General features: G+C 43.5%; 1 protein-coding gene across 2 annotated transcripts in view; it reads left to right on the forward strand.

Moving 5' to 3' along the window:
* GNL2 (G protein nucleolar 2) overlaps positions 1 to 13,179 on the forward strand; it is a 24,287-nt gene continuing 11,108 nt past the window's right edge. Inside the window, exons 1-8 of one of the 2 annotated variants that reach the window (XM_061412470.1) lie at positions 1 to 208; positions 1,898 to 1,982; positions 3,162 to 3,256; positions 4,830 to 4,969; positions 7,996 to 8,180; positions 11,219 to 11,285; positions 12,198 to 12,356; positions 12,892 to 13,005. In XM_061412470.1, the coding sequence (XP_061268454.1) occupies positions 145 to 208; positions 1,898 to 1,982; positions 3,162 to 3,256; positions 4,830 to 4,969; positions 7,996 to 8,180; positions 11,219 to 11,285; positions 12,198 to 12,356; positions 12,892 to 13,005 (909 nt within the window). In that variant the 5' untranslated portion in view covers positions 1 to 144. Of the gene's footprint in view, positions 209 to 1,897; positions 1,983 to 3,161; positions 3,257 to 4,829; positions 4,970 to 7,995; positions 8,181 to 11,218; positions 11,286 to 12,197; positions 12,357 to 12,891; positions 13,006 to 13,179 lie in introns of those variants that run through there. The other variant, XM_061412471.1, reaches the window with a different exon arrangement.

The following is a 13,179-nucleotide window of genomic DNA, read 5'->3' on the forward strand; positions in this document are numbered from 1 at the left end:
AGGGTGCGAGCGGAAGTGACGTCGTCCCGCACACGCGGTCCAGCGTGGTTCGCGCGAGTTTCCACGGTCCGGTTCGGGAAGTTACGAGCTTTTGTACCCCACGCAGGCCGGGCCCAGCGGTCTGGTACCAGTCCTGTCGGCAAGATGGTGAAGCCCAAGTACAAAGGACGGAGCACTATCAACCCCTCTAATGCCAGCACAAATCCCGGTACGGGCGGCTGGGCTTGCGGAGGGTGGGGCTTTGAGGAAGCTTGGGGTTAGGGACTCCGAGTGGCCTTGCTTGGAGTGACTTCAAGCACTGTGGCCTTTGGGTATGAGAAGGGAGAAGGTGATTTCTTGTTCAGAGGCACTGAGGAGGGCTGAGTCTGGCGCGCCTGTTAAGGGTAGATGCCGGGTACCAGGTTTAAAGCCGGGAAAGGGAACTCTCAGGCCTGGCAGCCTTGGGGAGTCTCCAAGGTGAAACTGGGAAGCTCAGAGTTGGAAGGGGCACTTAAATTTGACCTTTTCTTGTTTTCCTGTGTGTCGGGTGTTGAAGCCCCTCCCCCATTATAGGTCAGTCTTGAATGAGTACAGCTCAAGGAATTGCTAGAAGTAAGTTAGATAAAGTCAGATAAAAGTGATGTAGACCCATCCAACTGGCCTTTTATACTTGGCCACACTTGCCTGCCACCTTACCTTTGGCGGTTTAAATGAGAAAAGGACTGTAGATTTAGCTCTTGGGGTCGTCCAAGTGCATAGAAAACGTTACAGATAAGTAAATATGGTTGTGTCAGGAAAGATGTTTTTGGAGATGTGTATGAATTTTGAGGTTCCACCACGGAGTGAACAAGATAGCCCTTGTGAGAGTCCTTGCCATTTGGGTTTAGTTAATCAAACATATTAAAATATGGCTTAAAGGTTTTGGTTTTAATTCATGTTTAATATTTTCCCTGGACTGCTGCTAAATTATTCAGTTTGTGTAGACTGGCATCTTACAGTATTAAGCCTGAAAAGGCCCTCAGAGATCATGATGTTATAGGTGAAGAGACTGAGCCAAAATAGGGGAAGTGGCTTCTCACAGTTGACACCTTAGTGAGCAGCAGAGCCGCCAGTCCTGTGGTTTCAGCCTGTTTTCTACCGCATGACTTAAGGAGTAGACAGGCGACTTGATGCTCAGTTGATAGTCACGTCTGACTCTGCAACCCTGTGGACTGTAGCCCACCAGGGAAGGCATCCCCAAATGTGAAGCTAGTATTACTATGCTAGTTTGTCTTTCTCTTTCTCTCTGAGGTGTAAGGCAAAAATTACTGTCTATTTTTCTGTTGAGTAAACTAAGATCAAGCATTAAGAAATTAAGAACCTGGTACATTGGGAACACTTAGGTATCAGAATCGTACAGAACCTTCACAGTGCTTTTCCTGGAGCAGGTACTCAGTATTTGTTCAACTGAGACCCAGACGTAGGCATCTTAGTGGTTAAGAGCAGAGATGGTGATCCAGTGCTTTTGTTCAAATTCTGTCTGTGCCATCTTTGTCTTTGTACAGGATGGCTGCCCACTGTGCCTCAGTTTCTTAACCTGCACAGTGGGGATAATGTGTCCCTCCTTATAGGATTATTGTATGGATTATAAGACGATGCCTCTAACATGGATAGCACAGTGCCATAATAGTGCTCAGAAACATTACCTGTTATCATTTTCAAAACAGTCCTATGGAGGATTCAAGATTAGGTCAGCTTTGTCATACCATGTAGCTTCCAGGAATGATTCTGTTGGAGCAACACATGGAGAAAGTGGAGATTTTGCACTGAGTTGGCAGCTTGCCTACTTGCAATGAACTGGTTGGTGTGCTTAAAGCAATGGCTATAGTTAGACTTGTTGGTTATCAAACAGTGTGCAGACTACTCTTGTGTTTCCTAGATCGAGTGCAGGGAGCAGGAGGTCACAACATGAGGGACCGGGCCACAATTCGACGCCTGAATATGTACAGACAGAAGGAGCGCAGGTGAGCCTGGACACTGTTGTCCCCTCCCTCTTCCCTTCCTGCCCTGGACTTGTAGCTGCACCTGTGAAGCCCTTGATAGTCCCACCCCCACTTTCCCCAAATAGGCATCCCCAAGTGTGATACCAAGCCAGCATTGCTATCCTAATTTGTCTTTCTCTTTCTCTCTGAGATGTAAAGCAAGAATTACTGTCTATTTTGCTGTTGATTAAACTAAGATCAAACATTAAGAAATTAAGAAACTGGTACATTAGGAACAGTTATGTGTCAGAATCATACAGAATCTTCCTGATGCTTTGCCTGGAGCAGGCACTCAACATTTGTTCAGCTGAGCGTGTTTTCAAATACTGTTTTATATGATCAACTGTGAATTTTGAGTTAGAGACATGGGTAGTGAGTGGTGAAATAGTGATCATGTCATAGTCCTTACCCTACAATAGCCCTGTTCCTCACAGCTTTGGCCTCCACAAATTGTGTGTTACATCTCAGGGTAAATGTCCATCAGATGGAAATCTGCTTTTCTTGAACAAAGCGTATAGGGCAGTGTCATGAAAGCAGCCAAAAAAGTTGTTTTTTAAGGCCAGACTTTAGATTACCACACTGTGGCACTTGAACACTCATCACAACTCTGAGTTCTGCTGAGGCAGCCTCGACCACAGGGACTTGCTGACTCTGACATTTTGTGAGCTGGTCTTAATTTGTTTGGTGATTGGATTCTTCATCCGTTCTAAAAGATGTGTCTAAAACACAAACGTCAATGAACTCAATCTGCTTTAGTCACCTACTCTGCAGTTTGTTTTAGAATTTTGAGTTCCAGCATAAATCACCCTCTACTCAAAATTCATTTAAACCAGCCTTTAAATGATTATCCTAAAAAGGCTCAAGTATGTGACTTTTTATTTAAAAGCAAACAGTAAACAGATTTTTAAACACGGGCATTAGTTGTTATTCATCGAGCGAAAATCATTACGTGCTCTGTTGCAAGAGGTTAAATGGCTTGGGGCAATCTGTTTTGAATGTCGAAGGACTTTTTGTTTACCAAAATCTGTATTTCATGATCACTTAAAACCAGGAAAGCAGGGCGGGGGGAGGTCCTTTTGTTGGAAAGAGTATTCTGTAAACCGAAATTTGCCCTTGTCTTTCTTCTGTCCTCAACCCAAATCTTTTGTTTCCTTCATTTAGGAACAGCCGTGGTAAAGTGATTAAGCCTCTGCAGTATCAGTCAACGGTGGCTTCTGGCACAGTGGCAAGAGTGGAGCCAAACATTAAGTGGTTTGGTGAGTATGACCCTCTGCTACTTTTGCCCTAGAAAATGTGCACTGTGTGGGAAAGGGTAGAATGTTCAGATGTCTAAAAGGTGTTGGGGTTTTGGGAAACTGTCAAGGACAGTGTGAGAAAGGAATGAGATAAGAAGCCCCTGCCATGGGAAAAATGCAGAGAAAAGTGGTACCGGTGGCTTTCATAAATGGCTTCCTCTTTTGAAAAGAGCTCATCATTGTTCACTGAGAGTGAACCTCTTAGACAGACGAGATCGTCCTTAATGACTAGCATTCACAGACCTCGGAGCGCTCCTGTGTTCCTCTTCTAATTTCTGATCGCCTGGAGAGATGACTGTTTGAGAGGTGCCTTGAGGTGTGTTTGTGCCTTTAGCCTGGAGTTCCTCTGAAACCCTTTATCTCAGTGCAGTTGTATTTGGACTGAGTGACAATGAAAGGACCTCTCGTTAGTCCTTCCCGGGAGCGAGTGGCTGTCTCCAGAGGCAGTGGGGAGGCAGGATTTCTTCCTTTGGAAACCCCACGTTCATCTCCGTTGGGGCTCTCAGCCTTTCCCTCAGCTCTGCCAGCTGTGTGGACATGTCAGGTGGCCAGGCCCCATTGTTTGCCTGCTGTTTGAACTATCCTTGACCATCTCATAACATCTCTGGGTGGGACGGGTATCCCCTAGAAAACTGCAGCACAGGAAAGTGTCCCAGAGAAGAGGCCTTTAGCACGGTGGCAAGGTCCTGTGACTCTAGATCCAGACCTCCTGATGCAAGTCCTCGTTCTACCCTGTCTGGGACCGTGAGCAAGTTCTTAAGGGTGCTTGTCAGTTTTCCATCTGCAAAATGAAGACAGAAATAGCTCCTGTTTTGTAGGTCTGCTGTGGTAATTGAGTGAGTTAACAGGTGATGTATAAGTGTCTAGAATAGTGCCCAGTAAGTCGTACAGTAGAAGCATTAACTGCTATCACTGCCGCCACCCCTGCCGGTGCGGTCTTCCCCTGGAGTTTGGCATGTGTGCAGCAGTGTGCCTTTTAGTCTCACATTTCCAAGTCTCTCACTTCCAAGGTGTGCTCCGGGAGGTGTTACATAGTTTTATTTTGTTTCCTTGCAGGGCTTGGTTGGTTATTGTAACAGTTCCTTCAAGCTTTCTTAATCAAAACAGGAGCGATGACTCTTAGGAGGTGCTGTGCTGGGATTCTCTGCGTATACTACCTGATCAGCTGTGATTGGCTCCAAATTTCTTTGCCACGTCTAGCCGGAAGTGGGGCATCTGTCAAATCTCAGTTCCATTCAGTGATGTTAATTTTTCAGTTTTGTCCAGTTCGGAAATTGGACTTGGAAAACCACTGAAACCCTTTGTGTGTCTGGGTTGGTGATTTAGTTCGTTGTGTATGAGTGCAAGAGAGGCAGTTTTTGTGTTTTTTGGTTTTTTCCTTTTAAGTTTGAAAATGGCTTTAGGGTAGATGTGTCAGGTGTTTGGGTAAGTGAGGGCAATTTAAAAATCTTGCCTTTCACTGTGTCATTGGGAAGATGGAGGCAAAAGCAATAAGGAGCAATTTATTAAACAGCAACATTCTTTTGTAAAACAGGAAATACACGTGTGATTAAGCAGTCATCATTACAAAAATTTCAAGAGGAAATGGACACAGTCTTGAAGGATCCATACAAAGTTGTCATGAAGCAAAGCAAGTTACCCATGTCTCTTCTCCATGATCGAATCCGGCCTCATGTAAGACAGAGGGTGTCCCTGGCAGACGACACAGATCCCTCTCTACCATATTTAGCTCTTGCTTTTTCTATAGAGAATAGTGCCTGATGCAGTACCGATGCGCTTTCTGAGACTTCTGCTTTCGCTGTTATTAAAGGTCTCACCTTCAGCATGAACCGAATTCTGTCAGAGAGGTTCGATAGCATGGTGGACCAGAATGCAGGCCTGACTTTTAACCTTTTTACTGTGGCCCTTTCTGTGGCCTTGGGTGTCTCTGTGAGCTTTCACTTCCCTAGGTGATTGGATGCAGATGAAAAATCCATTAAGGCTCTTGGCACAAAGCAAGCACTTAGGCCGCCACTTAATTAGAGCTAAATAGATCATGGCTCAGAGAAGGCAATGGCACCCCACTCCAGTACTCTTGCCGGGAAAATCCCATGGATGGAGGAGCCTGGTAAGCTGCAGTCCATGGGGTTGCGAAGAGTCGGACACGACTGAAGCGACTTAGTAGCAGCAGCAGCAGCAGATCATGGCTATCACCAATACCATTTTTAAAAGTTTTTGCAGGCAAACTAGTTTAAGTGGTAATTCCATCAAACTTTGGGGAAATGTAGAATTAGGACTGGGTTGGTAGGAAAGGAGACTTTGGTGTTGAGTACTTTCAGCTTCAGTGAGTTCCTTGAAGAGTCTCGTCCCCGGAAGGAAAGGGTACTTGTCAGATTGGTTGTTAAAATCGATGAAGTTCAAAGTGCAGTAAGGACTGAATCTGGCTCGAGTGGAGTGAGTTTCACAGGGAACCAGAGAAGTGGCCTAAAGCTTGCCTGCACGTTTTTACATGAACTGAATAGTAATTTCCCCAAATATCCATCAGTTACAGCACAGAGCTTCGGTTCCAGCATCAGGAGGGGAAGAAAACATTTACATACATACAAGAATTAAACAGTTCAAAGAGAAGTGTTTACTTGCAGAACAGAATAAAACCCAGGGCCTGGTTATTGCCTCGGGTTTTGTCAATTACGCTTTCTTCTGTGACGGACTAGAAGAATGGCACCTATTAGCGGAGTGACTGTTTTCTGTCAGGGAAACACATGGGTGTAATTCGTGAAACACAGACGAGTTGCCATTTCTCTTGTTCTCTCCGTCTGTTCTCCCTAAAGCCATCTTTTAACAAACTGTTGAGTCCTGCTCATGAGAAGAGCAGAGAAGCTCTATTGTGGATTTACTGCTTTGTTGCACATGCCAGTTGTTCGGTGTTTTTAAAATGCAGTGTGTAAAGGTCTGATGGTATAGATCGGAGGGCCCGTGGCTGCAGCGGCCAGCTTGCATTTTGGTGCAGGTACTCAGAGTAACTGGCGAGTTTCCTGCTCTGGCCTTGACAAACCTTGAGTGTGTTTGTGTGTGCTCAGTCGCTCAGTCATGTCTGACTCTGAGACCCCATGGACTACAGCCCTTCAGGCTCCTCTGTCCATGGGATTTCCCAGGCAAGAATACTGGAGTGGGTTACCATTTCCTTCTACAGGGGATCTTCCCAGCCCAGGGATCAAACTCAAGTCTGTTGCATCTCCTGCATTGGCAAGTGGCTTCTTTGCCCCTGCGCCACCACAGTGTCCACTGCTCAGTATAGAATCTGATTCTGAGATGTGCTGCACAGTGCGGTCAAGGCCCGTGGACAGGGGAGCCTGGCGGACTGGAGTCCATGGAATTGCACAGAGTTGAGCGTGACTGAGCTCACACCCGCACGCACATACGTAGTCAAATCAGATGTACTTTTACCTTTTGCACGTTCACCTGTATGTGCATAATAATTACTGTGTTTCTATAGCAATACTACAGTCAAAATACTGCAGTGTACTTTGTGTATTTTCTTGTACCCTGCATATCACTACATTGTACTTCCTGAGGTATAGGTTTACAGACACAGATCCAGGTATACTGTATTTTATAGGCTAAGAGATTTTCAAGGATAATTTTGGTCATAATTTTCCCAGTGACTTTAGAACCTAGTTTTCATGTGAAATGTGACTGTTTTGTGTGGGGATGTTCCCTTGTTGGAGTGTAGTGAGTAAAAGTAAACTAAGAGATGGGTTAGAGACTCTGCGAAAATGATAATATCTGAAGGATCTTTAGGAGTTGGAGGGGATTCTGTTTAGAAGCCATGGGGTTGTTCTGTCTTCTGAATTTCGTAGCTGGTGCTTACAGAGGAGCCTATACTGAGGACAGAAGGTGATTTTGTTTTTTTAAACTTAGAATATTCTCTGCTGGCTATTAACAACATACTGTTATGTGATAGATCCTAACTCGGACTGTGACTTTCATCCTGCTTCAAAAATTCCTCTGCTCGTAGCTCCTTTATAGGCACATCAAATTCTAGTTAGGATCAGGTTCCTCTTATCACATCTAAACTATTATTTTGGAGTTTTGCTAGATTTTTTCATCTGAAGACTTTCCATGTGCATTTAATAAAAACGTTACCTAAATTAGGGAAAATGTTATCTGAAACTAAAACGCATCTTACAAAACAAGCAGTTCCTTTTAGCCATGAAAGAAATTAACTTCCAGGAAAAAGTTGGCATTTACAGTTGGTTTAAAAAAAAAAACACAAATTTGAGTATGATTGTCCTTGACAAAATCTGTGAATTTGGCGAATTTTATGCACTTGTTTGAAAACTTTAAGAGGAAAAGGGGGTTAGAAAAGAGAAGCTAATTTTCAGTATTGTAGCCTTAATTGCATTTGACTAAAAGTTTATGATAAATGAAATAAAGCTGAGTTTTGGCAAGTCTTACACACAGCTATTCATATTTGCTTCGATTATTTGTATTTTGTATTTCTCCAAGGAAGCTTACAGAACTTGAAGAAGAGGGGAACAAGTGTGTTTGCTATTTAAGCATTTCTGATGAGAAGTCAGGCTGTATTCATGTTACATATTTTGGTATGGGTTGAGCTTTGTGAAAATGAGAGCAGAAAGCCTTTCCTGGGTAGGTTTTGAACTTTTTGCTTTTTCTCTGTGCTTTGTTTAGCATTACCTATAATTCTCCTTTCTCTTTAGAATGCAAAGGTGCACATCCTTGATACTGAAAGCTTCGAAACAACATTTGGCCCCAAAGCGCAGAGGAAGCGGCCAAATTTATTTGCAAGTGATATGCAGTCACTTATAGAAAATGCAGAAACATCCACTGAGAGCTATGACCAGGGCAAGGATCGTGACTTGGTAGCTGAAGACACTGGTGTGAGGTACTGTTTTGAAGTTGGTGCACATGTCAGCATTTGCTCTTTTGTAAAACAGACATCTTCTATACAGTTATTTACCTGCAAGAAGCTCAGTGACTTATCTCATAGATGGAGTTAGCCTCTTCCCTTATACTAGAAAAATTAGTGAACTTGGTTGGGGCCAGATGGAAGATAATTTAAGGTAGATGATTTACTATTGGCCTCTTAATCCCCCCAAATAAAAATAAGTGACACTTTCTTCGTAATAATAGCAGTATATTCTGTCACAGGCAATTTTTAAAAATATAGTTAAATTGGAAATGCAGTAGAAAGAAAAGAAGAACTCCTAATTCCACCACCTCTGTTGTTATTAATATTTTGGTGACTATCAGGATTTCCTTAATCAGAGTCTCTGGGTCACTGAGCGGGGTTCATGGATGGCCTTTGAGGTTTCTGTGACCCTCTGAAGATAATATGGAGAACTTTTATGCATACATAAAAGTAGTGAGGTTTTGTTGTTTTTAGGGAAGAGGAGGGAGAGGAAAAGGATCCATAACTTTCATCATACTTTCATTGGTGTTCATACCCAAAAGGAGATCAAGAATCATTCAAGGATATGTGTGTGTGTGTGTGTGTGTGTGTGTGTGTGTATGTATGCGTGCATGCTAAGTTGTGTCTCTGTCCATGGGGATTCTCCAGGCAAGAATACTGGAGTGGGTTGCCATGCCCTTCTCCAGGGGTTCTTCCCAACTCAGGAATTGAACCCACGTCTCTTATGTCTCCAGCACTGGCAGTCAGGTTCTTTACCAGCAGTGCCACCTGGGAAGCATATAAATATATATATATTTATATATATATACACACACACATATATACATATATATACACATACACACACACACATTAGACGTTTCTAATGTGGAGTTTTTACTTATAAATGCAATACTTTAAGACTGTATTTTAACTTGCTTTTAATGTATTTTTCTCAATTAAGAATATATTTCCATGTCAGTACTTAGTCAACAGCAGTATAATGTTTCACGTCAGAGCAGGTTTTTGTCGTGGCCAGTTCCACATTTGGAGATTTATACTATTCAAAGTTTTCCCCTGTGGTAGATGATTGTAGGGTAAAATGTCAGTGTGACTAATTCTCTCTCATCCTGAATTGCCCCCCAAGGATAAATTCTTAGGGGAAAGGACAGTGTCCAAGAGTAGGCAGGGTTTTGATCAGTGGCTGCCCCATTGCCCTCCGGAAAGGGTCTTCCAGTCTGGTGCTCCCGGTGCCCCCTCCCACGTCCCTCAGGCACACTGGTGGAAACGTGCTGTCCCTGCATCAGCGCCACCGCCTCGGTGCTGTCCTCCGCCCATCGCTAACCCTGGACTCCTGGAGGTAAAGTCGAGCCACTTGAGACCAAGCAGGAAGACGCAACGAGTTCATTTTTTCCTAGAGCTTTTTGAACTTCGTATGTTTCTGCTGATTTGAATTTTTTCCACCTCAAAAAGGTACAGTCAGCAATAATGTTAGTTCTCAATCATATCCGACTCTTTGCAACCCCATGGACTGTAGCCCACCAGGCTCCTCTGTCCATGGAATTCTCTAGGCAAAAATACTGGAGTGGATGGCCATTCCCTTCTCCAGGGGGGTCTTCCCCACTCAGGAATTGAACCTGGGTCTCCAGCATTGCAGGCAGATTCTTTACTATCTGAGCCACCAGGGAAGCCCTCAGTCAGCAGTAGGGGAAACATAAAACTATTTTTTTGTGTCAGAGACATTGGGTAAATATCTTTGAGGCTAGTAAACAGATTCTCAACCTTACCAGCAAAGTTTCACTCTCTTTTGGAGCTGTGGCATGTGAATTACATTTCACATACTGCTGATTTCCTTTTCATAATTCTCTGTGACAGACTGCCTAAATTGTAGCTGCCTCTTTAAATTTATATATATATATATATATTTATCATTTATGTTTGCTGCACGGGGTCTTTGTTGCTGCACTTGGCCTTTCTCTGGTGTGGCGAGCGGAGGTGTCTCTGGCTGCGGTGTGCAGGCTTCTCACTGGGGGCTTCTCTCACTGTGGAGAATGGACTAGGGCACGCAGGCTTCAGTAGCTACAGCTCGTGGGCTCAGTAACTGTCACGTGGGCTTAGTTGCCCCCAGCATATGGGATCTTAGTTCCCCGATCAGGGGTTAAACTCACACCCCGTGCTTTGCAGGGCCGATTTGTAACCACTGGACCCCGGGAAGCCCCACCCCAGAGCTTTGAGTAGAGCCCCTGTGCTGTACGGAGGAGGTCCTCGTGCAGCTATCTGTCTTATACATAGTAGTGCACACACGTCTCTCCCAATCCCCCAGTTCATCCCACCCCCCTTTCCCCACTTGGTAACCATAAGTTTGTTTTCTGCATCTGTGACTCTGTTTCTGCTTTGCAAATAAATTCATGTGTACCATTTTTCTAGATTCTACACACAAGCAATACTACACAATATTTATCTCTTTCTTACTTCAGTCTGTATGACAGTCTCTGGGTACATCCACATCTCTGCATATGGCACTATTGTGTTCCTTTTTATGGCTGAGTAGTAGTCCATTGTATATATGTACTACATCTTCTTTATCTGTTTCTCTGTCAGTGGACATGGAGGTTGCTTCCACATCCTGGCTATTGTGGATAGTGCTGCATTGAATACTGAGGTTCATCCCTCCTTTTGAATTACGATTTTCTCTAGACATATATTTTCTCTGTTTTTAGTTTTTTACGGAACCCACATACTGTTCTCCATAGTGGCTGTATCAATTTACATTTCCATGAACAGTGTCGGAGAGGTCCTTTTTCTCAAACCCTCTCCAGCATTTATTTTTTGTAAACTTGATGATGGCCATTCTGACTGGTGTGAGATATACCTCATTGTAGTTAGGATTTGCATTTCTCTAGTCATTACCAATGTTGATAACAACTAGTCTTGATACCCTATTGCCTGAGCACATGATTGATTTTTCCTTAAAATATCCTTTTAATCGTTATAGTGCATCAGTTGCTCACTTTGGTTGCTTTCTTATTTAGAAATGAAGCCCAAGAAGAGATATTTAAAAAGGGACAGTCTAAAAGAATATGGGGTGAGCTCTACAAGGTAAGACTTTAAATTTTCTGTCATTGAGTGGTTCCTTTGGCCTTCATGATCTTATGTGAGAAAACAGACTTGGCCCTACTGATGCTCTGTCCATCCATCCATCCTCTCTCCATGGAGAAACCAGGATGGATATGGCTTTGCACATACTACTGTTGTTCTAGATAACTGCGTTTTTCTTTATTACTAACATAATAGTAACAGCCCAAATTACATGGATTCATATATTCTCTGTTCATATTGATATTTCTTTGGATTGCCTGCTAAAATGATATTCCTACTGAGATTTATTATACTTGTTAGAGCTGCATGAAAATTTTTAAATTCCTTAGTCCAGCCCTCTTGTTTTGCAGACGAGAACGCAGGTCTGGAAAGCTTGAGTACCTTCCCCAGCTCACCCGGGTAGTTAGTGCAGGGGGCTTTGTGTCTCCTGAGTCCTGGTCCAGTGCTGTTCAACTAGCTGAGCTGAATTTGAGTAATGTTCTCAGTAAAAAAATCTTTCAAGTAGAGTCATGTAATTAAACGGTAACATAATGAAACTAGTACCATGAAGGCAAACGCAATTTTTTAGTTTTTTGGTAAAATACGTAACACTTATAACATGGAAACTTAGAGGTTTAAGAAGTAAATGATTCTACTCACTGTTGCATAGCAGTCGTGAAATAGACTGGTTTCATCCAAGCCAGTTCTGCTTGAAATTTTGACAAGTTTCAGATACCCACAGGATGAAAAACACTTTTTAGAATACTGACTACTGGGTTTTGCGATTGGCTACAACCTGCCCTCCTTGTAAGACTGTTGAGAGGTTATCCGTGTTGTTGCTTTATTTTTCCCAGGTTCCCTTAAATGCCTTCTGGCTTTCATTTTGCCTTTGTACTACTGTAGCAAATCACTTTTACTTCTTTGAATTTGCAGGTGATAGATTCATCAGATGTTGTGGTTCAAGTTCTTGATGCTAGAGATCCAATGGGTACACGTTCCCCTCACATTGAGACTTACCTGAAAAAAGAGAAACCCTGGAAACATCTCATTTTTGTTCTTAACAAATGTGACCTTGTTCCAACCTGGGCAACGGTAAGTACAGCTGCTAATGCGGAACAGATAACCAAGGCCACGTGGCTCGTTATCCATGAATAAGTAGGCAGCGTGATCAGTAGGATTTGGGGCAGCAGATAAAGTGTTGCACTGTTGAGGTTGTAGTCACTGAGGTGTCTTCACTGAGAGCAAAGCTCAAATGGGCTTCATTGATGATGGGCAGTTACCTTTGATCCCTGATGGTTGGCAGTGGCACAGCTGCAGTGCCCACAGGAGGACTGGTGTGGGCCCTTTAGAAGGTGCGGCAGCTGCAGCCCCTGGCCCGTTTCACATTATGTTAGGTTAATTGCATTTAGTAACAGTGAAGGCATTTTGGGAATACTGTTTTGTGTTTATAAGGCAAAAAACAGCATCAACTGTCATACTTGAAAAAATATTTCAAAGAAGTACAGCTAGCATTTTCCTTGGACAGCTGTGTATGTGAAGCACCGTCCTGCCATTCGCTCTCTGGTTCTTCCTGTGCTGTAAATAAACAACTTCCAATTTACCAGCTTCTTTTCTTGTCTCCCTTTAGAAACGATGGGTTGCCGTCCTCTCCCAGGATTACCCGACGCTTGCTTTCCACGCGAGTCTTACTAACCCCTTTGGCAAAGGAGCGTTTATTCAGCTTCTGCGGCAGTTTGGAAAGGTATCGAAACCTGGCCTGCCCCTCCTGGAGTTGGAAGGCTGTGGGTTAGTGTGAGAATTTCTCTTCCCAGAGTGCATCTCACCTCCCACATCTTCTCGGTAGTGAGAATGGTGTGTTCTGGAGATGTAAACACTCACAGAGCCTCAGGGGATCCTCAGATGCTCTCTAGCTCAG

This window comes from Bos javanicus, chromosome 3, assembly GCF_032452875.1.
Source record: "Bos javanicus breed banteng chromosome 3, ARS-OSU_banteng_1.0, whole genome shotgun sequence".
NCBI classification, from domain to species: Eukaryota; Metazoa; Chordata; class Mammalia; order Artiodactyla; family Bovidae; genus Bos; species Bos javanicus.